This window comes from Moschus berezovskii, chromosome 22 (genome assembly GCF_049115385.1).
Source record: "Moschus berezovskii isolate FMDL1 chromosome 22, NW_MosBer_1.0, whole genome shotgun sequence".
In the NCBI taxonomy this organism is placed as follows: Eukaryota; Metazoa; Chordata; class Mammalia; order Artiodactyla; family Moschidae; genus Moschus; species Moschus berezovskii.
Window position 1 is genome coordinate 3,424,234 of NC_142481.1, and position 25,776 is coordinate 3,450,009.

Below are 25,776 nucleotides of genomic sequence, written 5' to 3' on the forward strand. Positions count from 1 at the left end.
CCCGGAGCTTGCGCGTGGGGGTGGTCTGGAGACGATGATGCGTTCCCGACCAGACTCCCTGCGCCCCGCCTCTGTCGGCTCACGGCGGCGGGCGGAAATGAGGTAGACGGTGCCCGGCCAAGGCTCCCGCGCGCCGGAAATGACGACACGTGGGAGGGCGGGGGCTAGGAAGCGGCGATTGCGCAGACTCGCCGCAGGCTGGACGGCCGGGTGGGTCGCGGGGTCACTTCCGCTTCCGGTCCGTCGCCTTCTTCGGTTGCTTCCCGTCCGCTCGGCGGCTCCCCTCCCCCGCCCGGCTTTCCGCGCCCCTCCCGGGCGGCGGGGCGGCGGGGCCGTCGACGTGCGGCTCGCCGTGCGTCCGCGCGTGCGCCCGAGCGCGGCTCCGCGTCCGTCGCCCGAGGCCCGGCGCGCGCCCCGTGACACCGAGGCCGAGCGGGGGCAGGGGGCTGCCCGCCATGAGCCCCCGGAGCGCGGAGTGAGCGGCCCGAGGTGAGCCCGGGCGGGGAGAGGGGGGCGGGCGGCGCGCTCGGGCAGCGCCGCGGCCTTCGTGCGTCTGCGCCCGCCCGGCCTGGACCGCCCGCGGCTCTCCGTCTCTCCCGCGTCTGCCTCCCGCGGGCCCCGCCTGGGCCGCCGGTGCTCGTGTCCGTGCGGTGGCGGCGTTTCCACAGAGCGCTCGTCCCCATGTGTCTGTCCCGGTCTTGTTGTGCTTTTCTGTCACGTCTCGGCGTCGGAGGCTCAGGACTAATGCCGGTGTCTCCGGTCTGTGCCTCTCTCCCCGCCGTCCTCCCGTGTCATGTTTGTCCTGGTGCTCGTCTCCTCCAGCCCCGTGTCCCTCTCGGCGGGTCTGTCGCTTGGTCTGGGATCTGGCCTTCCTCCCAGGTTCATGAGTGAGGCTTGAAGAGCCCGACGCTGCAATCAGAGGCCCACTTTGTGCCAGCCTGTAATATTTATAAGCTGACCAGACAGTTCCTTAGTCTTTAAAATAGTAGGGCAGCCGTGCCTAATAACGGAGGTGATGCTGCCCCTCGTCCCAGCCTGTCCTTCGCTGCTGGGAGCTCTCGTTCCTATTAGTACTTGTAGATTTTCTGTCCCACACGGTTAAAGTTTGATATCGTTTGATATCTGAGTAACTCTTGGAGAATTTTGTCATATCGTTTGTCTTTTATTTGATCTAGTGATTTTGTTTGGGTCAGCCAATTGTGAAATACCTAGTCTTCTTAGCCGTACCCATGAAGTCTTACCTCTGCTGTGTTGAGTTTTTCTTTTAACGTCCTTTAGTGTAAACACACAGTGTTAAGATAGCACATCTTTCGAAAAAATTTTTTTTCTGATAATGAGAGTCAATCAGTGTTATTGAGCTCTTACTGTGTGTGGGTCACAGACTTGAGTACTTTATGTTCCCATTGTATTTAATCAACAAACCCGGCAGCTGGAAATGCTTTCCTTTATTTGAGAGTTGAGCAAACTGAACCCCAGGGAGGCCAGAATTTGGACCCCAGTCCCGTTGTCCTTCCCCCTTTTCCTCGTCTGATTTCCCGGTGCCAGCCTGGCCCGCCTGTTTCTGGGTCTGTCTTCTCTCTGCCTCCCTGCCTCACGCTGGCCTCACATCTCTGTCTGCGCATGCGTCTCTGCCCGGGTTTCTCTGTGCCGCTTTCCCTCTCCCCCCTTCCTCTCAAAGGCTCCTGCTCTGTGTGTCATACAAGCGCTGTGTCGTCGTGTGTCTGGCTGGACCTGTCTCTGGCCCTGGCCGTCTCTCCAGCCGTTCACAGCTGTCTCCGAGTGCCTGGCTCCCCTGCGTTCTGGGCAGGGACTCAGGTGGTAGGCCTCCACCAGAGAGGCTGTGGGCGATGGTCAGAGCCTGCTCTGGGACCCGGCTGCCATGGGGGAGGCCCGGGCCTGGCTTCCTCCCCGTGAGGCGTCCGCGACTCATGCACGGCCTGTGCGGCAGGGCAGAGGCGCAGGCGTGGCCCCGGGCGAGGGCTGCAGAGTGCTGCGTGGATCCCCGTCCCCCTCTTGTTTCTTCTCTGTCGCCTTCCCCTAAGCACATGTTAAGTTAAAAGGACCTGTTTTGGAGCCTGAGGTGGCCTGGGACAGAGCCTGCGCCGCCTGCCTAGTATGTGTGACCTTGGCTGGGCGCTTTAGCTCTGTGATCCGTCTCCTCCTTTTAGAACCCGGCGTCCGTGTTAAATGAGATCATGCATGTCCCGTGCTCCCCAAGTGCCTGGCACGCTGCCGGGGCCCAGCCAGGGGGCTTCACGCTTCCTTATCTCCCACCTCGGGACGCTGCGTCCCCCTCCCAGGTGGACCCCTCCTGGCCGTCTCCCTTCCTTGGCCTCCTTGTGTGCCCTTGTTTCTGCCCCCACCTGCTCTGGAGCTCTCTCCTGCTCCCCCTTCCCTTCCTTCCTGCTCCATTTACTGAGTGTCTCTTCCGGGCCAGGTCTTCTGCCGGGAAAAGCCTCGTTCGTCCAGAGCTATGTGGTTGCTGCCCCCATGGACTCCGGGGGTGGCCTCAGCCCAAGTCAGACACACTTAGGAAATCATGAGGACAAGCCCTGGTGTGGCGGTGGGTCAGGCTGGAGGTTCCTGCGGAGCCCAACGGAGGATGGGAGGAGGAGTGGGGTGGCTGTCTCAAGACCCACCCACGGGGACAGCGTGTGTCCCGACTCCTGGCTTCCCTTCGGGTGTCTAGACTCCGGATGGAGGCCCCATCTTACAGAGGAGAAAATTGAGGCTCTGGAGGTGCGGGCTAGGAAGTGTTGGCTGGGGTGTGCCCCAAGGGCCCTTGGCCCCCTACACGCTCTGCCACCGGAGCAGGAAGGTGCTGGGCACGATTGAGGAACTGAGAGACGGTGGGGTGACTCAGGCGGAGCCTTGCCGGCGACGGCAGAAACCCCGTCCTGCGCCTCAAGGGCCAGGCGGCTGCAGGCCCAATGCCTGGTTCTGAAGGTCCTCTCTCCACCCCCAGATGCGGTGACCTGCCCGTTGCTGCCACGCCACCCCCTCCCCGTTGCCCGGCTCTGCTTGCCCCGGGGCCCGCCCCACCCCACCCCCCGCCGCCATGTCGACTTCCTCGCTGCGGCGCCAGGTGAAGAACATCGTCCACAACTACTCGGAGGCCGAGATCAAGGTGCGGGAGGCCACGAGCAACGACCCCTGGGGCCCGTCCAGCTCGCTCATGTCCGAGATCGCTGACCTCACCTACAACGTGGTCGCCTTCTCCGAGATCATGAGCATGATCTGGAAGCGGCTCAACGACCACGGCAAGAACTGGCGGCACGTCTACAAGGTCAGTGTGTGGGGGGCCCGCGGGGAAGCGGGGTGGCTGACCGGGGACACCCGGTTTCCGGGAGGAGCTGGAGTTCTGTGTCTTTTCAGTGAAGGCAACAAACGTAACGATTTTAAGAATTTTTAGTTTTGTGGGTTTTTTCTCCTTGTAGAATTAGGGCCATTGTTTAAGGCTGTGCTGCGCCGTGGTTGCTGCAGTGGCTGCTTTTGTCGCGGAGCACGGGCTCTGGGACATTTAGGCTCGTGCTTGTGGCGCACGGGCTTAGTTGCTCGGCGGCTTGTGGGATGGACCACATGCCACCCACCTGGACCAGGGATGGATCCGTATCTCCTGCATTGGCAGCTGGATTCTTATCCCCTGTGCCATCAGGGAAGCCTCAAGCCTTGTGAACTTTGAAGAAGGGGCAGGCTCTAGGCTGGTCTGCTCTCAAGGCCTACATGGATGCTCCATGTCCACTCTCGTGTGCCCCAAGCCCAGCCCCCTCCGCACCCCTGTCGTCCCCGGGGTCCTCTGTACATGGGGCTCCAGGCGGGGGTAGCAGCCCCAGGGAGGTGGGGGCCGTGGGGCGGCTCCGTCTTCGCTGCGGTGGTGCTCACGCAGCCACATCTGATTTCTAGAACTCAGCTGCATGAGAGAGAGAGAATTTTACTGTAAGTCATTCCCTGCTTTTTAAAAGGAAAACAAGTCTAGATTTTAGGGATCATTCCCCATTAAGAGAACAAAGGTTTGTTACTTAAAAAAAAAAAAACACATTCCCAAGTGTTTACGTTTGGGCTGATGACAAGGGACATAACTGGCTACCTGACAGTGATTTTTGAGTGGCTTTCATCATCTGCTCTTACACCCAAGGCGGGGATGACTGTCCGGGTATGCTTGCTGTTTTCTAGAACCGGGATTTCTGGGCCTGACCCCGTGCTGTGCACGCATGCCCCTATCTAGTGCATAGAGAGATGGACAGACCCCAGGCTTTGGGGGAAGGGAACTTGGTTGCACAGGGCCCTCTCCTGTTTCACTGCTGCTCTGGATGCCTGGTGTCCCAAGGTGGGTCCAGGAGTGGCCAGGGCTGGGCTGGGGCCTTCCTCTGGAGAGTGGACTCCTGGGCCCAGGAACGCCGAGGAGTCTGGTCCATGAACTTGGGCGACGGTCGAGGGTCTGCTCTGTGTGGGGTGGGCAGGACAGGGAGGTGCTGGTCTCGTGGCCCAGAGCCCGTGCTGGCCCGGCTGCCCAGCCCGGGGAGGCTGCAGGGCTGCTGGCTCCCTGCCATGCCCCGCTCGGGTCACTGATCGCCTGAGTCACTTGTTGGGTGAGGGGCAGGGCCTGGTGATCGGGCTGTGGGTGAGGGCGGTGGAGGCACTTTCTCCAGGGCTGCCCCTGTGCCCGGCAGAGGTGCATAGGTTTGCAGTGGTGCCCACCAGCTGGGGCTCCGGCCACGCTTGGTGCGCGAGGGAAGTGCTGTTGGTTTGTGGCCTGTGCGGAGCTGTGCTCGGGGCAACCTGCTGAGCCCTGTTGGTGCGTGCCGATGGCCAGGACCCCTGGGGCAGCCTGCTTGCCCCTCTGTGTGCCTGGGGTGGGGACGGGTTGCTCGTCTCCTGGGGACACGGCGCCTGAGGTGGTAACGGGGACTCCCAGGGCTGTGGTCACTGGTGCCCACTTCCTTTGTGGAGGGTGAGGTGTGGCGGCCGCAGGGCGCTCACACATGTCGCTCCCCTGGGGGTTAGGTCATCCCGTGTTCACAGACTGCAGTTCCAAAGTGGTCAAAGCCCTGAGCTGAGCGTTCTGAGGCTGGCGCCAAGGCTGCTTCTGGACTGGGCTGCGGTGGTTGGTCCGGTGTGTGGGCCCCCGGAGCGTGGTGTTGGCATCCCCCTTCCCTCGGGGACTGCTGTCATGTGTGGGTGTGACCCCAGGAAGCCGCTGAACCCCAGGGTGCGGCTGGTCCGGAGGTCAGGAGCCTGTGGTCCCCATGCGGGGCAAGGTGTAAACACCTCTGGGTCAGTTAAAGACTAATCTCCGGCAACCTGGTAACCATATCAACACACCTCCGGGAGCCGTGCCAGATCTCAGCTGGGCTCCTGGGAAGGCAGTGGAGACGTGACCCGGGTGAATTCCAGCATGGCCCCAGGGTGGCTCCCCTGCTGACATGGCAGCCCAGGGCGGTGCATTGTGTCTGGGAGGCCCGGGTGTCACCTGTAGACTGCGTGTGCCCTCTGCCTGAGGACCGTGGCAGGGGCCTCCTGCAGGGCCTGGACGGGCCCAGCCCTCCCTCGCTCCCAGAGGCCTCGCCCGGGGTGTGGGCTGCGGGGTATTCCCATCTGACTTGTTGGGAAGGAAGTGTGTCCCCATGTCAAAATGAGAAGATGCCAAAGACTGTTTCTCCCTCCCTCTGAGACCATGGTCCTCCGGTCGTGCCAGGCGGGTGTGGAGTCCCTGCCTCGGACGATACTTGCTAGGCTCCTGGTGTGCACTGGGCACCCGAGTGTGACCTTCCGGGTCCAGCCATGTGACCTTTGTCTTCGTTTTTTTGAAACAGCAAGTCAGGGACAACTGCCTGGGCTGCCTCTCCCCTCACTGTGCCTTGCGACACCTGGAGGTCGCGCGCCCCCCAGTTCATCCTTGTTACCCAGGGGCTCTGTGTCGCGCCGTCATCACCCACCTTGTTCAGAGCATCTTTGTCCCCCAAGTCCAGGCTTGGGGTTTGCCCGCTTGGGTGCTCCTGTGAGCAAGCTGGCACACTCTGTTCTTGGAGGTTGGCTTCTGCTGCCCTGGGGGCTGTTCTCCAGGTCCAGCCGGGGGCACTGGTGCCGCTGGCCCCTGGGTGATGAGGCAATGCCCCCACAGGCTATGACGCTGATGGAGTACCTCATCAAGACGGGCTCGGAGCGCGTGTCACAGCAGTGCAAGGAGAACATGTATGCTGTGCAGACGCTGAAGGACTTCCAGTACGTGGACCGCGATGGCAAGGACCAGGGCGTGAACGTGCGGGAGAAGGCCAGGCAGCTGGTGGCCCTGCTGCGCGACGAGGACCGGCTGCGGGAGGAGCGTGCCCATGCGCTCAAGACCAAGGAGAAGCTTGCGCAGACCGCCACGGGTGAGTGGGGGTCCCCGTGGGCTGGGATTGCGGCGAGACGCCAGAGGACGGGCGGGGGTGGAGAGGTGCGATGCTGGGGGTGGGGGCTGCAGGGGAAGGCTGCTGCTCCCTCTGGTCTTCACCCCGGTGTTCTCTCCAGCCTGCGCTCACTCACCCACGGTGCCTAGAGCAGGGGCGGCCAGCTGTGCAAGCTGTCCTCTCCCAGCATCCAGCCCCAGGCCTGGCCCTGGAGACCGAGACCCTGTGAGCTCTCCAGTCCTGAAGAAGGGGAAGGAGGCCATTCATCCCCCAACCGAGAGCGGGAGCTTAGGCCTCCCGCTCAGAGGTCCTCGGGGCCCTGTCCATCACCAGCTGACTTCTGCCCAGGGGTACCTCCTCAGCCATGGAGCCTGCATCCCACTGGGCCGCGGGGGCGTCTCAGACTGTCTTCCCTCCGTGGGGTCCCATCTTCGCGGGGTCTCAGTAGCTGTGTTCCCTCAGCTTCCTCCGCAGCCGTGGGCTCCGGGCCCCCGCCCGAGGCGGAGCAGGCCTGGCCACAGAGCAGCGGGGAGGAGGAGCTGCAGCTGCAGCTGGCGCTGGCCATGAGCAAGGAGGAGGCCGACCAGGTAGCAGTGCAGCGCCATGGGGTCCCGGGCTGCGGGTCCGTGTCAGTTCTCTTTCCATCTCCACGCCTCGCCTCCGCCCCTCCAGCTCTCCCTCTCCGCCCCCCTCCTCTCTGGAGGACCGGCCCCACCCCAGCTTGTCTCTACTGTTCTTCACCATGTCGAGGCCCTGACTCTGTGTCTCCTGCTGGGTCTGGCCATGGCTCTGTCTCCCTCCTTGTGTTTGCATGTTCATGCTCGCCCCGCCCCGCCCCGCCTCACCCGGCCCAGCCCCGCCCCGCCCCGCCCCCCACCTGACCACCCCTCACTCCCGGGCCCCGCCCTTCACAAGTCTTCTCAGGCTCCGCCCACTCTCCCCGGCCCCGCCCCCTCACGCGCTCTCTCCCCCAGCCCCCGTCCTGCGGCCCCGAGGATGACGCCCAGCTCCAGCTGGCCCTTAGTTTGAGCCGCGAGGAGCACGATAAGGTCAGAGCAGCTTCCCCGACTACCAGGCTCCCCTAAAACCCTCCCTAGGTCCCCGCCCCCACATTCCTGCTGCAGCTTCTGGGACGTGGGACCTCGTGTCAGACCAACTCAGACCGTGCCCCGCCCCCCGCCCCGTGTGTAGCTGCTCGGGGCTGAGGGCGCCCTGCGCGCAGCCACCAGCACCCCCCACCCCACGGGAGGAGACCCCCGCGCCAGGCGCCCCTGCCCCCGGCTGTCCCCGCACAGCATCCTCCCTCCGAGCCCCCCCTGCCCTCGTGTCCCTTCACATCGCACCTTTGTCCACATACCATTTTAATTTTCAGTCACCTTGTCTGGGTGTGGGGGTCCTGGGGCCATGCATTTGGGGGAGGGGGTGCAGTGAGAGCCCAGTCACCCAGTCTGACCCCTCCCCACCTGCCGCTCCGGGTGGATCAGGAGGAGCGGATCCGCCGTGGGGACGACCTGCGGCTGCAGATGGCCATAGAGGAGAGCAAGAGGGAGACCGCGAGCCAGGAGGAGGTGAGTGTGGCCCGGACCAGCCTTGGCCCAAGGCGACCTCAGTGTGCACGCGGCTCCCTGCTCCGCGCGGGGCATGGCTCAGCCCAGGGACAGCCTGGGATCGGCGTGTGCACTGCATGCTGCCGGCAGCCCATGAACTGGGGCGGGGCAAGGGGGCCTGGCTCGGCCCAGCGAGGACAGGGCCCAGGTCGGCTTTGGCCTTGGTCCTCAGTCCTGCAGGGCTGGTTGACAGTCTGGGCTGCTGGGGAACAGTGTGTCTGTGCGGGGCCTGGTGACGGCTGTGAGGAGAGTGATGATGGGGCCCGGGGGAAGGAGGGCTGTGGGCCGTGTGGGGCGGGGAGGCAGGGGGCAGAGCAGAGCCTGTCAGAGCAGCCGGCAGCGGCATAAGCCCCCACTTCCCTCCTGTCTGCGGAAGCTCAGCCTCCTGGTGGGCCGCCTCCCTCCCCTTTGTCCTGCTCTGGGGGTGTCCTTTCTCCTTAGATCTGGTCTGGGGTCATCTTCACTCTTCTTCCTGTTCTGGGCACCTCTCTCTACTCCGGATCCCATCTCTATCCTCCAGGGTCCCCTCTTGGAGTCTGGGGTCTCCTCCTCCTGGGTACTTTTTTCTACCATCCCCCTGGGGTGCCCTCTTAATCCGGGGTCTCTTCACCCCTCACTTTCTTTTCTCCTGCAGTCATCCCTCATGGATCTTGCTGACGTCTTCACGGCCCCGGCTGCTCCTCCTGCCACTGATCCCTGGGGGGCCCCTGTGTCCATGGCTGCTGCCCTCCCCACGGCTGCCCCCGCCTCGGACCCTTGGGGGGGACCTCCTGTCCCTCAGGCTGCTGATCCTTGGGGGGGTCCAGCCCCTACCCCAGCCTCTGGGGACCCCTGGAGGCCTGCTGCCCCTGCAGGGCCCCCAGCTGACCCTTGGGGGGGGACCCAGGGCCCTGCGGCTGGAGAAGGACCAGTACCTGACCCGTGGGGGGGCTCCGATGGTGAGACCCTGCCCCCAGTGTGGAGCCCTGGGGGTGGGGGACTGGTAGCTGTGGGGCTGGAGGTGGCCTCTGGGATCGGGGAATGGGGGCTAGGTGGGAAGGGCTGGGCCCGCGGCCGCGGGGACGCCTGGCTTGGGGGGCAGAGGGGAGTGCCGGCACCTCACACGCCTCATTCCTGCCCCAGGTGGGGCCCCAGTTAGCGGACCCCCGGCCTCTGACCCCTGGGCCCCAGCCCCGGCCTTCTCAGACCCCTGGGGGGGGTCCCCTGGCAAGCCCAGCACCAATGGCACTGCAGGTACTGGAGAGGGGCTCGGGGTTGGGGGCAGACCCCTGGGTATGTGAGGGATCCGGTCTCCTGGGTCCCAGGGAAGCTGAGTGCCATCTTGACCCCCACACAGTTGTCGGGGGCTTTGACACGGAGGCCGATGAGTTCTCTGACTTCGACCGCCTGCGCACGGCCCTGCCAGCCTCTGGGAGCAGCACAGGTGAGCCCCCACCCTGACCCCCACCCCGCCCGCGCTGCGGCCTGGTGCGCTCTCAACCGTCCGTGTTCAGAGACGAGCATGTGTCCTTTGATGTGATGGCAGGTTTGGAGGGAAAAGCTGCAAAGGTGGTACGGGGGTTCCCTCTGCAGCTCCCCGGGTGCTGCTGGGCCTGTGACCCTGGCAGGGCACCCTGTGTCCCCAGGGCCCCTCCGTGGGCTGCATCCCCCTCTTCATCTGCCTGCTGGGGTTTCTGTGCAGGGTGGGCGTGGTGCCTGCCGTCCTGGCCTGTGTGCCCCGCTCCTGGGAGGCCCCTGTGCTGTGTCCACGTCCGAGCGACGCTCACTTCGTGGAGGCAGCAGGCTGGGGTCTTGTTCTCTAGCCTCTTTGCAGCTTCTTTTGTGCCTTTTCCCCAACATAGCTAGGGTTCTGATATCTTTAAAAGAAAACCAGGCCCTGCGAAGGGTACTCCGTCCATCTGCCCCCACCCCGGCAGTCCCCATGTGTGTGTCAGCCTCCCGGGAGCCTTCCCCTCCTCGCCCCTGAGGTGGAAACCTGGCTCCTGGACCACGGCCCACCGTGGGTGGCTCGGGGCCCCTCCCCTGGGCCCTGTGTTTCGGGATCTTCCCATGAGCCCCTCTGCGGCCCCTTTAGGGGAGCTGGAGCTGCTCGCCGGAGAGGTGCCCGCCCGCAGCCCCGGCACCTTCGACATGAGCGGGGTAGGGGGCTCTCTGGCTGAGGCTGTGGGGAGCCCCCCGCCCGCGGCCGCCCCAACCCCCACGCCACCCACGCGCAAGACTCCCGAGTCTTTCCTGGGCCCGAATGCTGCGCTGGTGGACCTGGACTCGCTGGTGAGCCGGCCGGGCCCTGCGGCACCCGGGGCCAAGGCCTCCAACCCTTTCCTGCCTAGCGGTGAGTGTGGCTACCAGGGCGGAGGGGGGCGCGGGGGCGGGAGCAGACCCCTGACTGCCGCGCCCTCCTCCCCGCAGGAGCCCCAGCCACCGGCCCCTCCGTCACCAACCCCTTCCAGCCTGCGCCCCCCGCGACGCTCACCCTGAACCAGCTCCGGATCAGCCCCGTGCCTCCGGTCGCGGGAGCACCGCCCACATACATCTCTCCCCTCGGCGGGGGCCCTGGCCTGCCCCCCATGATGCCCCCAGGACCCCCAGCCCCCAACACTAACCCGTTCCTCCTATAATCCAGGGCGGGAGGGGCCTCCCCCATTCTGCTCCCCGGGAGACCAGTGTTGTGAGTGCATGTGAACCGGGGGACCCTGCCCCCCCCCGCACCCTTCCCCTTCCTGGGGCCCACTCACACTACAGCCTCTTCCTGTGTTCCCCGCCGGCCTCCCTGAGAGAAACTGGACGCGGCTGGGGAGGGTGCTGGCCGGAGGAGGACCCTTCCCACGGCATTAGAAGGGGGGGCAGCGGGGGCCGCGCCCGCCCCTCCCCCAGCTCCTGACTGGCCCTCAATCAGTGTTTGAGCCTCCTCCTCCCCTCACGCACCCCTCGGTGAATCCTCGGTGATGATTTTGGCAACTTCGGGAATAAATGGCAATTCTCACGGGCACGGAACCCCCCGGTCCCACTCATGGGTCCTGTGGCCCCTTCCCCTGGGGGCCCGGGGCTCAAAGTCCGTCTGCCTCTTGGGGGCAGGGGGAGCCTCGATTTCCCTGACTCCGGTGCCGTGGGGGGTTCTGTATCGGGGGTGGGAGGGGGTCCTGTGGGTGGTGGGCCTGCGGGGCTGCGGCCGTCTGGAGAGCTGACCAGGCTGGAGGTGGGGTGTGGACCGTGTTGAGAGCGGGGCTGGACTTGGTTGTTGGTGAGGACTCGGTGTGCGCACACACGCACACCCACCGCTTGGGGCTCGGGGCCCTGGGCCAGGGAATCTGCAGGCCGCCAGGGTCCCCAGAAAGAGCACCCAGGTGACCGGGCTTTGCAGGGATCCCATCACACTCGAGGGGCCAGGTCCCACCGTGGGGTGTACCTGCAGCTGTTCTCTCAGCTGGCTCTGGCTCGGGGGCCTTGGGGGACCCATGGGCTGGGTGCCCGGAGATCAGCTGGCCCACGTCCTTTCCTAGGAGGTGCCCCTGCTCTGGGTGAGGGCACAGACCTCCAGGGTACAGGGTGGCCTGCATGGGCGCCCGGGCTGCCCCACTGGACTCCCCCTCCGAGGTCTGGGGGACTGGCGGGTCCTCGACCCTAGAGCTATCTCTGCGCGCCCGGTGCCGGGAGGGACGGAAGAGGGGCAACCTTGCTGCCCCAGGGAGGGTGGAGACCCAGAAAACTTGCTCTGGCTGGTTGAGGTTGGCCAGAGGTGTTCTGCGGGGAGGGGGGCGGGGTTTTGGCTAGTGTAGACCGGCAGGACACACTTCCTGTCCCAGGGCGCCCACATCCTCAGCACTGCCCACATTCACCTGCACCCCCCCCCATGGTCCCTAACCCAACACAGAGCCCCTTGGCCCCCCAAACCCCAATGGTAGGATGAAGGTAGGTATCCCAGCTGCTGCTGCTAAGTCACTTCAGTCACGTCCGACTCTCTGACCCCATAGACGGAAGCCCACCAGGCTCCCCTGTCCCTGGGATTCTCCAGGCAAGAACACTGGAGTGGGTTGCCATTTCCTTCTCCAATGTGTGAAAGTGAAGTCGCTCAGTCGTGTCCGACCCCTAGCGACCCCACGGACTGCAGCCTACCAGGCTCCTCCATCCATGGGATTTTCTAGGCAAGAGTACTGGAGTGGCTTGCCATTGCCTTCTCCAAGGTATCCCAGAGGCTTCATCAAAAATGTGTTCCTTTTGCTGTCTTAAGTTCCCTATTGCTTTATTCTCCGCTGCTTTGTTGTCCAGTCATGTCTGACCCTTTGCGACCCCACAGGCTGTAGCCCACCAGGTTTATCTGTTCATGGGATTCTCATCCAGGCAAGGATACTGGAGTGGGTTGCCATGCCTTCCTCCAGGGTATCTTCCTGACCCAGGGATCGAACCTGCATCTCTTGTGTCACCTGCATCGCAGGTGGATTCTTTACTGCTGAGCACCAGGGAGGTCCCCTGGGCTAATTCTTTATTTCTTCCACCTTATTTTACTTCTGTTTGAACACTTAAGAGTTTCCGTGAGGACTATTTAACATGTGCTCCTTAAAATAGTTTTAACTGACGCTTTCCAGCACAGCAATCTGTAGAGAGGATTACCTGCCCCCCACTCCTGTCTCCGCTCAACCGTTGTCCAACCTCCCCCAGATCCATTTTCCTCTAAGCCCCCCTCGCAGCCCCTCCCCTGGAGAATTTTGGAGATTGCACTCTGGCTAGGAACGGTTTGGTATTAGTTCATATGTGGTGGGGGGACTCTGCAGACTTTCCTGTAGCTCAGGTAAAGAATCTGCCTGTGATGCAGGGGGCCAGGGTTTGATCCCTGGGTGGGGAGGATCCCTTGGAGCAGGGCATGGCAACGCAATCCAGTGTTCTTGCCTGGAGAAGCCCATGGACACAGTCCAGGGGGTTGCAGAGTTGGACACGACTGAGTGACTAACACACAACACATACTCTACAACAGTTAACCCACATTGTCAAAGGGGATGAACAGTAGGGAAAGAGGTTCATGATACCACAGCCAGAATCACTTCTGTGTTGCTTTCTTTGAGGAGCCTGGTGGGCTGCAGTCCATGGGGTCACAAAGAGGTGGACGCAACTGAACACACACAACTTCGATCATTATAAAGACAATGATTGTTTAAAAATGTGAATTCAGCTAGGTGCTAAAAATGGATGGATGTAGCTGGAGCGCCAGTCAGACCCCCTTCGCCTGTCGTGTGCACACAGCCCCCCGCAGCTGCAGACCAGTCTGCGCGTCTCTGAAGAGCTGCACTCCATGGGCAGCAGCAGCAACCTGACACTGCAGACCAGTAGAAGACACTTGCCGATCTGACTGAAAAGGATTCAGTGTTCAGAATGTATAAAATACTCCCCCAAACGAATAACAAAACCAACCCCATACAAAAATGTGCAAGGACTTGAAAAATGACATTTCTCCAAAGACACATAAACAGCCAGCAAACACTTGAAAAGGTGCTTGGCATTATTAGCCATTGGGGAAGAGCTGATGAAAACCACAGATGCCACCTCACACTTGGCTAGGTGGATACAGGCAAGAAACGGGAAATAGCAAATACTGGAGAAAACGGAACGCTTGTGCATTGCTGGTGGGAATAGGGAATTGAGCAGTGGCTGTGGAAACGTTTGGTGATTTCTCAAAAGGTTACATGCACAGATTGCCAGGACACAGCCATGTCTCCAGGTGTGCATGAGCCTAAACTGAAACCAGGGACGCGACAGACACCACACACCCGCGTTCACCACTCACAGCAGCCAGCAGACAAGACGGCGCGAGTGTCCACCAGTGAGAGTAGGTCAATGAGATGTGTGTACATCAGATGGACTCGACTTCAGCCATAGGATGTGGGAGTTTGGTGTCTGCCACAAGGCGGAACGATCTTGAGAACATTATGCTTAGGGAGACGAGGCACACACAGAAGGACAAGCAAACAGCATCCTGACTGTGTATATGAAGCACCTGGAACAGGCAGATCCATAGAGACAGAACAGAGGCCGGTCTGGGCCGAGTAGAGAGAAGGGCCAGTGATTGTTTTAGTGACACCAAGCGTCTACGTAGTGGTGATGGCTGCCCGCAACGTGAGTGTGTTGAGTGCCACTGTATTATACACTTGAGGATGGTTAAAGTTTTAAGTATGATGTTAGGCATGTTTAATAACAGAAAAGTATAAAAATGGGTAAGTGGTAGATGATGATTAAATACAGCAATCATGGATGGTACAGAAACTGACTGACATACATTTAACCTTGGACTGCAAGGAGATCAAACCAGTCCGTCCTAAAGGAGATCAGTCCTGAATATTCACTGGAAGGACTGATGCTGAAGCTCCAACACTTTGGCCACCTGATGGGAAGACCTGACTCATTGGAAAAGACTGATGCTGGGAGGGATTGAGGGCAGGAGGAGAAGGGGACGACAGAGGATGAGATGGCTGGAGGGCATCACTGACTTGATGGACATGAGTTTGAGCAAGCTCTGGGAGATGGTGAAGGACAGGGAAGGCTGGCCTGCTGCAGTCCATGGGGTCTTAAAGAGACAAGAGTCACCACTTAGCAACTGAACAACAACAGCAAACCTTTCAACAGTGATTTCAACAACTCATGAGCAAAACTGAGGAGATCCAAAGTCCTTGAGGATCGCGAGGAAGGGGCTAAAAGTGGGGAAACAAAGCCAGAATAAGAGTGGCCTGCATCAACCACAGACAAGACTCCAGAAGAACAGTGGTGTGAAAATTGAAAGTAGAATTCAGTATGTAAAAGGTGACAAAGGTGACCACCAGCATCAGGACGGTGCGGGCGGCTCTGGTCTCCGGGGGCATCTGTGCTGCCCAGGGGGGTGTGAATACACTGCACCCTCTGGCGGTGTCTGAGCAGGAGAAGCACCATGGGGCCACTGGACCAGCCCATGAGGGTCAGAAACACAGCATCAGAGATGGACCACAGGATGACAGTGGCTGCACTGGGAATTGATGACCAGAACCACTTCCCCCCTTGATTGTCGGTATCATTTCCTGTGTCCTGTGGGCCAGTGACTGTCGCAGGAACAAAGATACTCAGTAAGAGACTAAATATTCAGCAGGTGCAACAGGAAGGACCAGTGACCCTGGGGGCCCTTCCTCTGAGCATCACCCACTTGGCTCTGCTGGGGGAGAGAGTGAAGGACTGACAGGTGCTCAGGACTCAGGTGGAGCCCAGGACGGTGCTGCGAGCCGCCCTCTGTGTGTAATACACAGACTTACACCCAAGGCTGGACAGGGGCGTCCTCAAAACAAAAGCTGCCATTGTGTGGGGAACCCCAGCGAAGAGAAGAACCAGGAGGTTGGCCAGGGCCAGGTGTGTGAAAATTGCATCTGCATCTCCTTTTCTGGTCAAGCAAGACTGGAGAGATACTGTGGAAGGAAAGGATGGCTTTGTCCAGAGCCCCAGCCACCACCTGTAACAGAAAGATGGCTTTCACAGCCGCCTCCCCTGGGTTCTCAGGACGTCTCTGTAAAGACATGGAGAGCACGTCAGAGTGGCCTGGAGCAGAAAGCGGGCTGAGCTGGTGATGACCTCAGCAGTTTTCACATAGAACCAACACTGGACAGGAATTCTTGGTCTTTTCCCCTCCTGAGAAGGGAGACACTGCCATACTCCACAGGAGGAGCGCAACCTGGAGCATATACAAGTGACGCTGCTTACCCTTTTCACGATTAGTTCTGTCTTTATTTATTCACCTGTGTATCCTGATCCTCTACGGGCAGGCAAGGTCCACGCACTGAGGAACCAGGTCTGTCCTGTTCAGTGACACGGTTGACCTGTGATGGGTGTTCAGTAATGTACTGTGTGAGCGTGTGACAGAACACAGACGCAGGGGTGCGCTCCAGCCCCTGCGAGTTCACGGCCTTTCTACCCATGATAAGGACGTATGAACCGAGCACAGTGAGAGGAAATGGAAAAGTGTCGTCGAGCTAATACGATGGTCTAAGTTTAACAGTGTGCAAGTGAGTTACAGCAAGCTCCTGTTTCATCAGACTTACTGGACAACCAATGACTTAAAAATGAGTCTTCAGGCTTCCAGGTCCTCACTCAAGTAGCTCATTCAAGTCAGCACTCCATCGTAACAAGACTGAATAGGATGGAAATTCTTGCATCATCAAGAGAGGAGAGAAAACAGGGGCACCACTGCCTCCAAGACGAGAGACAGACAGTGACTAGCGGGGCTCAAGGTTCTGGAGCAGAGACTCATGATGGAGACAGCCTGTAAACAAGGCCTGCCGGGATAGGAAATGCTGCAACGTAACTGATGGGGTAAAAACTCCCTTTGTGCTTTCAGTGGGGAACGGAGGAAGAAACCATTTTCAAATACACCACCAAGGTCTGCCTTCAGGAGAGACTTAACTGGAGTCTAAGCAGCTGGGGTCTTCTCAGAGCCTGACTCACCTGGGAAGGGAAATCCCTAGCATCGAGCCCAATCTAGCCATGCTGTCCCATCCAAGGGGGAGAAAAGCATGGAGAAACAGGAGGCTCACAGTCCAGAGGCACAGGCTCAGGGACCGACTGAGACCTCATCCTAGGAGGTGGACGCTCCCCTCTCCCCACACCTCACCACCACGTTGCTAAAGGTTTATTAACGGTTCCTTTTACCCAGTACACCATGTCCGGATATCAGGAAAACATTCCTAGGCATGCTACAAGGCAGAGAACTGTTTGAAGACACAGAACGAGCATCAGATGCAGACATGGCAGGAATGTTGGGATGGTCAGACCTGGAAGGTGAATCAGCTATGATCACTGTGCTGAGGGCTCTAGTGGATAAAGCAGACACGTGCAGGAACAGCTGGGCAACGAGAGCAGGAGAGGGGAATTCTAAGGAAGAACTAGGAAGAAATGCTGGAGACCCAAACACTGTCTCAGAAACGAAGGATGCCTTTGATGGGCTTGTTAGTAGGTTGGAGGAAATGTTAGTAGATGTGGAAAGAGTGTCTGAGCTTGAGGATCTGTCAATAGAAATCTGCAAACTGCAAGGTCAGAACAGAGACTTAACACAAAAGGGAGTATCCAAGGGCTGTGGGAGAAGCATCAAGGGTGGAAGACATGCACAACGGGGTCATCAGAAGGTAAGACAGAGAAAGAGAAAAGAAACATTTGAAGCAACAGTGACTGAGGATTTTCCCCCAAACAATGTCAACACCAAACCGCCGGTCCAGGAAGCCCAGAGAACCCCAAAGAGGACAAATGCCTTCTCCCCAAACCATAGATGCAGGTACGGCACATTCAAAATCATACATGTTCAAATGTCCAGTATTCTTGCCTGGAGAAGCCTGTGGGCACAGGAGCCTGCTGGACTCAGGCACAAAGAGTGGGTCACGAAGAGTCAGACACGGCTAAGCGACTGAACAACGGTGCAGCCCGGCAAGCTCTGGAGACTGAAGAGAGGGGAGACGCTGCTGTCCTGCCTGTGCAGAGACCCAAACTCAGCCCTCTGCTCTGGGGCACACATCCCTAAGTGCACGCACACTGCCGGGCACCAGGCTGACCCCACACGACACTTGCTAAGTTAACAAATGCCTCCGTGCTGTGGCCCCTGCTCTCTCAAATCTGCCTTCTGGAGAAATCTGAGAGTGAAGAAGAAATTCCATAAACTGGACCACCTCCAGGCCACTAGCTTCTCCTGTGGCCTCCTCTGACCGCTCAGCTGTGGAGTGAGACTTCCCTGCGGGGGCTTGTATGAAAGACGCTCCCTCCTCCCTCCTTACTTCTCCTTAGTCCCATCAGAATTTATTTCTGGAATAAGTGAGATTTTATTGAGGACAGAGGGAGTTTACCACAAGGAAAGGTGAACAATTTATCCTGGAAGTACTTTTATTTTTGTTAATGTTGAAATAATTGTCCAGGTCTAAGACGGTGCTTCTCCTACCCAGGGTGACATGTCAGCAAAGCAAAACTGAGATAAATCTCATGTAAATGTTTCCCTGGACCAGAAATGCAGTGTGTCCAGTCAGCCAGCCCCTGAGCACTGCACGCATTTCCTGGTTTCTCCTCACACCAAACGAATTTCACCAAGTGGTCCCAGACCACCAGATGTTTTTCATCTTCCACAGGCTGCTTATTTATTCTTTATCCTTTATCCTCTAACAGTCTCCTTTTCCTTCATCTGTATTTTGCAGTGTTTTGAATAGGGGCTATTTCATGACATGTTAAAGTTTATCACCTAAAATGCCTTCATCACTTTAAACAACATAAAGTATTATTTTAATACGTGCACGCCAGTGTTCATAGCAACACCATTTGTAATAACCAAGCAACCTAGATGTTGATCAACAGATAGTGGATGAAAGAGGAGGTGCATATATAATGGAATATTCCGTTCCGTTCCGTCGCTCAGTCGTGTCCGACTCTTTGCGACCCCGTGGACTATAGCCTACCAGGCTTCTCCGTCCATGGGATTCTCCAGGCAAGAATACTGGAGTGGGTTACCGTTTCCTTCTCCAGGGGATCTTCCCGACCCAGGGATCGAACCCGGGTCTCCCGCATTGGAGGCAGACGCTTTAACCTCTAAGCCACCAGGGAAGATATTACTGAGCCAAAAAAAGGAAAAACTGGGTCACTTGTAGAGATGTGGATGGATCTAGTCTGTCATACAGAGTGAAGTGAGTCAGAAAGAGAAACACACCCTGTACATTACTGCTGGTTGATTGTTCACTAAAAGCTCACTGGGATTCGGGGATGCCTTACAATGATCCCGCACTACAATGACAACAGAAAGTATGTGTGATACAGAACGTGGGACTCAACAGCCCGAAACAGTCACATTCTGACTCTGCTCCTGCAACTCGGGAAAGTGGTGGCTTCCAGCCCCACCTCCTGCTCTGCCTCAAAGCCCCGTGCGCAGCCGGCCCTGGGGCAGCCGCACCCTGCCCGCTGGATCCCAGATGCTCCTGCTGTCTTTGGTTTCCTGCCGAGTAGGTGTCAGGATCTAAAACCTAATCTTAGGGATGATTCTTTCACACTGTGCTTCACCAGATAACTTGTTTTATTTTATGCTGAATAGGTAAATTTCAAAGACACTGCTCCTGCTGCTGCTGCTAAATCACTTCAGTCGTGTCCAACTCTGTGTGATCCCATAGACGGAAGCCCACCAGGCTCCCCCGTCCCTGGGATTCTCCAGGCAAGGACACTGGAGTGGGTTGCCATTTCCTTCTCCAATGTGTGAAAGTCAAAGACACTACTTGATCCTAAAAATACAATTGGAACCCACGTTTTTGAGCACACAAAACGACAGCCGATAGTAACAAAATCCCACTCACATACACCTCGGGAACACCTTGTCTGATTTCAACTGTCATTTATACTGAGCTGGATCTAGTTTTGTCGATATCCCCCTCATATGTCCTTTCCCTGGAGAATTTAAAATGATAATTGTCCTCTAAGCTGGAACTTTGATGCTGCTGTTGAGAGATACACTGTGACATATTTATGGGGGAAACTGTGCTGCATGCAGCCAATATGTTCAGAGGGGAATGAACTTAGGGGGAGACTCACGATATAATGGGTTTCCCTGGTGGCTCAGTGGTAAAGAACTTGCTTGCCAATGCAGGAGATGTGGATTTGATCTCTGGGTTGGGCACATCCCCTGGAGGAGGAAATGGCAACCCACTCCAGTGTTCTTGCTGGGAAATCCCATGGACAGAGGAGCCTGGTGGGCTACTGACCACGGGGTGGCAAAGAGTTGGGCCTGACTGAGCGAGTGAACGACGACATGATACACGCGTGGCAGGATCTCCTCTGTGCGTCTGGAGGAATGTTCCAGTTGACTGCCCCACATCTCCTTGCCCCAGTGCACACCCAAGCCTAGCCAGGCACCACTGACTCTGAGCATATCAAAGAAAACAATGAGCAACCAAACACAACTGTTAAGAGACTGTGCCCCGGATGGACCCACACGTGGACTCCCTCTCCCGGGGTGGCGCATGGAGCCCCCTGCAGGGACAGGCTCAGGAGACTCTGGAGACCTGCCCGGACGGACTGCCGCTCTCCCACGTGGACACGCTGGGCGAGCCCTCCAACCCACCCCCAAGGCCCCCAGCCAAGGTCCCACTGAACTAGAGTCCACACACCCTTGCTTCTAGCTGTGTTTCCATCCACACTTCACAGCCCCCATGGGATCAGGCTTCAGCTGAAACCACCTCCTTGATTGAAAAAAAAAAATACTTAGGGATATGTTAAATTAAGGAGTGAAGGCTCTCTACAATGAAAACTATGAGACTTGATAAGTCTTGATGAAAACTAAACTTCCTTGATGAAGGAAACTGAAGAAGACATAGCATCGTAGGATCCATAGCATGGATTGGAAAACTGACATTATTAAAGTGTCCATACTACACAAGTCAGCTATTGATTCAATGCAATCCTTAACAAAATTTCAATGGCATCTTTCACAGAAATAGAAAAAAAATTTCCCCCAAATTTTGTATAGAACCACAAGAGACCTCAAATAGCCCAAGCAATAATGAGAAAGACGAACACAGCTGGAGGCATCACACTGTGTTAATCACTACAAAGCTGGAGTTATTAACTGTGTGTGGTGTGGTACTGGCATAAAAACAGGCACAAGACCAAAGTAAAAGCAGAGACCCAGAGGTAAATTCACACGTCTCCTGTCGAGTAACATTTGACAAGGGAGCGACAGACACTTGTTGAGGAAAGAGCAATCTCTCCCACCTACTGTTATTGGAAAACTGAATAAGGCAAAGGAGAAAAATGAAATTGTAACCCCTATTGTACACAGCTCACAAAAATTAACTCAAAATGAATTAAAGATGTAAGTGTACAACCCGATGCTATAAAATCCTGAGAGAAAACATAGGGAAGAAGGTCCCTTTGACATCGGTCATGACAGTGATTTTTTAGATATGACACCAAGAGCAAAAGCACCAGAAGCAAAAAGAAAAAAGTAATCAACAGGTGGGACTATCGGTGTTAAAAGTTTCTGCACATCAAGGGAAACAGCAAAATGAAAAGAATCTATGAAGTGGGAGAAGATAACCCAATAGAAGAAATGGGCAAAGGAAATGGACAGACACTCTTCCAAAGGTGTGTCTACATGGCCAACAGGCACACGGAAAGATGCTCAGCGTCACTGATCAGGAAAAAATACAAAAGCACAATGAGATGTTACTTCACACCTGTTAGAGCGGCTCTCATAAAGAACACAAGTGTTGGTGCGGATGTGAAAAAATGAAACCCTTGTACATTACTGGTATAAACCAATATATATTATTAGTTTATTGGTATAAACCCTTGTATATTATTGGGGCTATAAATTGGCAGAGCCACTGTAAGAAATATGGTGGTTCCTCCATAAATAAAATTACCATATGATTCGACTTCAGGCTGGATATATATCCAAAGGAAATGGAAACAGAAGCTTGAAGAGGTATCTGTACCCATAAGTTTATTGCAGCACTACCCACAATAGCCAAGATATGGAAACAACCTAAGTGTCCATCAACGGATGAATGAAGTTGTGATATATATATATATATAAATGTGTGAAAGTGTTAGTCAATCAGTTGTGACCGACTCTGCGATCCCATGGACTGTAGCCTGCCGGGCTCCTCTGTCCATGGAGTTCTCCAAGAAAGAATATTGGAGTGGGTTGCTATGCCCTTCTCTCTCTCTCTCTCTCTATATATATATATATATAATTATATATATATATGTAATCCAGCCATTAGAAAGATGGGAATCATGCTATTTGTGACAACACAGATGGACCTTAAAGGCATTAAGCTAGGTGAAGTAAGTCAAAGCGAGAAAAGTACAGTATGTTATTACTTATATGTGAAATCTTAAAAAACCAAACTCAAAAACAGGAGAACAGTGGTTGCCAGAGGCGAGGGGTGGGGGTGGGGGGTGGGGTGGGAAGTTGGTGATGTGTATTTAAGGGTATAAACTGGAGTGAGTAGATAAGTCCTGCAGAGATTTTGGACAGAGTAGTGATTATAGTCAACAACACTGTATTATAAGTTTCAAAGTTGCTAAGAGACTAGATCTTAACTGTTCCCACCATAAAAAAAGAAATGATAATTATTTGATGGGCTAAAGCCCTGAACTAATCCTATGGTGGTAGTCATTGCAATATACAAATGTATAAAACCAACACACCGTACACCATCAATGTATACAATGTTTTATGATAATTATAATTCAACTGAAAATGAAAAAATAAAAGATCACTGTGGGATTTATGTAAACAACTGTTATTCAGTTAATTATTACTGAACAATGTAAACATGGCTATTATTGAAACTGACTATATCAGTAGATTCTCAACAGTCATTTAAATCATTTCCAGAGCAGAAACAAGGAGCTCTAGGGTGTCTAGAAATCAGCAGCCAGGGGCAAAGGGCAGGAAAACACGAAGCCCAAAATGTAAGAGGCCTACATCAACCATATGTGACATCCCACTAAAGTGATGATGCAAGTAGCAAGAAGAGAACTCAGTAATTAGCAGGTGACAGAAGTGACCATCAGCATCAGAATGGTGTGGGCAGCATATTCAAGTACCTGCATGCAGCAACGAAGACCCAGCACAGCCAAAAAAAAAACAACCCGAAAGAGACCACATCAACCTCAAAACTGCTGTGAGTCAAAGGACACAGTCAACAGAGTGAAATAAACTTACAAGACAGGAGACAATGCTTGCAAATCACATATCTGATAAGGTGTTAATAAATATATTAAATATATCTAAAATATATAAAAAACTCCTGCAACTGAAGACAAACGACCTGATTAACAAATGACCAACTGATTTTAAATAGACATTTCTCTAAAAAGGATACACAAATGGGCAACCAGAAAATGAAAAGGTGCTTAAGATGATGAATTTTTCAGTTCAGTTCAGTCGCTCAGTCGTGTCCGACTCTTTGCGACCCCATGAATCACAGCACGCCAGGCCTCCCTGTCCATCACCAACTCCCGGAGTTCACTCAAACTCATGTCCACTGAGTCGGTGATGCCATCCAGCCATCTCATTCTTTGTCGTCCCCTTCTCCTCCCGCCCCCAATCCTTCCCAGCATCAGAGTCTTTTCCAGTGAGTCAACTCGTCGCATGAGGTGGCCAAAGTATTGGAGTTTCAGTTTTAGCATCAGTCCTTCCAATGAGCACCCAGGATTGATCTCCTCTAGAATGGACTGGTTGGATCTCCTTGCAGTCCAAGGGAGTCTCAAGAGTCTTCTCCAGCACCACAGTTCAAAAGCATCACTTCTTCGGCGCTCAGCTTTCTTCACAGTCCAGCTCACATCCATACATGACCACGGGAAAAACCATAGCCTTGACTAGACGGACCTTTGTTGGCAAAGTAATGTCTCTGCTTTTTAATATGCTATCTAGGTTGGTCATGACTTTCCTTCCAAGGAGTAAGCGTCTTTTAATTTTATGGCTGCAGTCAGCATGAATTTTTAGCTAAATGCAAAACAAAACCAAAAGAAGACATTATCTTACACAAATTAGCTTAGTTACTCTTGAAAAAACCCAGAAAATAACAACTGTTTTGGAGGAGAAGGAGACATTCAAACACTTGTGCACTGTTGTTAACTTTATAAAATGCAGCAATCACCGTGGGAAACACATGGCAGATCCTCAAAAAATCAAAACTAGAAACACCACAGGACTGAGTCATCCAAATACTAGGGACATGTCCAAAATAACAGAAAGCAAAGACCTGAAGATACATTTGCAAACTCATGTCCATAGTGGCACTTTTCCAACAGTGAAGAGGTGAAAACAACGCAAATGTTGACCTTCTGATCAATGGATAAATACAACACAGTGTAAAAGCTCAATGGAATATTATTCGGCCTTTAAAAGGAAGGAACAACATGGATAAAACTCGAAGACAATATTCCAGTGAAATAAACCCGCCACACACACACAAGTGCTTTAGAATTCCACATACATGTGGTATATAAGTCGTCAAATATATATAACATCAACGTAAAATGGTGGATACTAGTGGCTGGGGAGAGAGAAAATAACGACCTGTTTTTTTTTCTTTTTTTTATTGGAGGCTAATTATTTTACAATATTATATTGGTTGGTTTTGTCATACATTGACATGAATCCGCCCCGGGTGTACATGAGTTCCCCTTCCTGAACCCCCCTCCCACCTTCCTCCTCCCTTTATCCTCCCTCTGGGTCATCCCCGCACACCAGCCCCAAGCATCCTGTAACATGCATCGACCCAATCAAAAAATAGGCCAAAGAACTGAACAGACATTTCTCCAAAGAAGACATAAAGATGGCTAACAAACACGAAAAAATGCTCAACATCCCTCATAATCAGAGAAATGCAAATCAAAACCACAATGAGATACCATTTCACAGCAGTCAGAATGACCTGTTTTTTCAGGTGAGTTTTGTAGGGACCAGTTTTGTAAGGTGGAAAAGTTAAGAGGGAGATTTTTAGCATAACAACTATATGCTGGATACTGGAATAACATATACGGGATATTGGAACTATATACAGGAATATACTGGATATTACTGACCAGTACAGCAAACACTGGAGAAGGCAATGGCACCCCACTCCAGTACTGTTGCCTAGAAAATCCCATGGATGGAGGAGCCTGGTGGGCTACAGTCCATGGGGTCGCTAGGAGTCGGTCATGACTGAGCGACTTCACTTTCACTTTTCCCTTTCATGCATTGGAGAAGGCAATGACAACCCACTCCAGTGTTCTTGCCTGGAGAATCCCAGGGACAGGGGATCCTGGTGGTCTGCTGTCTATGGGGTCGCACAGAGTCGGACACGACTGAAGCGACTCAGCAGCAGCAGCAACAGCAAACACTGGGATTGTTTTCAACTACAAACATTTTTGTTTGAAATGTAACTTTCCAGCATAACATAAACTAGTCTGTATAATACAAAACATTCTTCAAGGGGATTCATTTTCTGAAAAACATTTTAGAAAGAAAGAAGCCACAGTGATGCTAAATTTCCTAAGGAAGATGAAGGTTCTGTGGGTCGTATCAGTATAAACTTATATACGTTGTCTCTAGTTACTGAAATAAGTAATTTCTAATTACTGATAAAGAGAAGATTGTTTCTTAAAATCTAAAAATACAAGTAGTAAGAGCAAAAAAAAAAGGAAAAAACAAAAAAATCTCAAACTTTATACGTCACAAAACTAAAAAGAACAAACTAAGCCCAAAGTTAGCAGGAGGAAGGAAATAACAAAGACTAGTGCAGAAGTGCGGAGAAGGCAATGGCATGCCACTCCAGTGCTCTTGCCTAGAAAATCCCATGGACAGAGGAGCCTGGTGGGCTGCAGTCCGTGGGGTCGCTACTAGTCGGACACGACTGAGCAACTTCACTTTCACTTTTTACTTTCACATGTTGGAGAAGGAAATGGCAACCCACTCCAGTGTTCTTGCCTGGAGAATCCCAGGGATGGCGGAGCCTGGTGGGCTGTCGTCCATGGGGTTGCACAGAGTCGGACATGACTGAAGTGACTTAGCAGCAGCAGTGCAGAAGTGAGCACAGTGGGAACCAGAGAGACAGCAGGGAGGCCAACGAGACCAAGCGCTGGTTTTCTGAAAGGAACACACTCACTTCGTTACTCACCGCTGCAGGAACGCGAGGATGTTCTCCCTCAGGAAACTCTTTTTGGTCTGCAGCTCTGCTGTCCTTGCATCCTTTTTCTAAGTCCAGCTGAATTTTTCAGAAGGCAATGGCACCCCGCTCCAGTACTCTTGCCTGGAAAAT

General features: G+C 55.0%; 1 protein-coding gene and 1 pseudogene across 2 annotated transcripts; one reads left to right on the forward strand and one right to left on the reverse strand.

Annotated features, from left to right (window-relative positions):
• The first annotated feature begins 215 nt into the window (after positions 1–215).
• EPN1 (epsin 1) lies at positions 216–10,990 on the forward strand. Of its 2 annotated transcripts, XM_055410606.2 has the most exons (11): positions 217–489; positions 2,966–3,286; positions 6,122–6,371; positions 6,852–6,976; positions 7,364–7,438; positions 7,874–7,957; positions 8,631–8,934; positions 9,119–9,229; positions 9,333–9,419; positions 10,071–10,328; positions 10,406–10,990. In XM_055410606.2, exons 2-11 carry the CDS (start codon positions 3,059–3,061, stop codon positions 10,612–10,614), a joined length of 1,731 nt encoding a protein of 576 aa, XP_055266581.1. In that variant the 5' UTR covers positions 217–489; positions 2,966–3,058; the 3' UTR covers positions 10,615–10,990. The 2 variants fall into 2 exon arrangements, with proteins under 2 accessions (XP_055266582.1, XP_055266581.1); XM_055410607.2 differs by lacking the exon at positions 7,364–7,438 and having other exon boundaries at positions 216–489.
• Positions 10,991–14,621: 3,631 nt separating this feature from the next.
• On the reverse strand, positions 14,622–15,521 carry LOC129546157 (vomeronasal type-1 receptor 4-like; annotated as a pseudogene).
• Positions 15,522–25,776: the final 10,255 nt, after the last annotated feature.

Bases quoted from the DNA above. Each gene is read 5' to 3' on its own strand.
- EPN1 (XM_055410606.2), top strand. From the start codon at position 3,059: ATGTCGACTTCCTCGCTGCGGCGCCAGGTGAAGAACATCGTCCACAAC. The intron at 7,439-7,873 runs GTCAGAGCAGCT...CGGGTGGATCAG, and splicing joins GCCGCGAGGAGCACGATAAG to GAGGAGCGGATCCGCCGTGG. The intron at 7,958-8,630 runs GTGAGTGTGGCC...TTTCTCCTGCAG, and splicing joins AGACCGCGAGCCAGGAGGAG to TCATCCCTCATGGATCTTGC.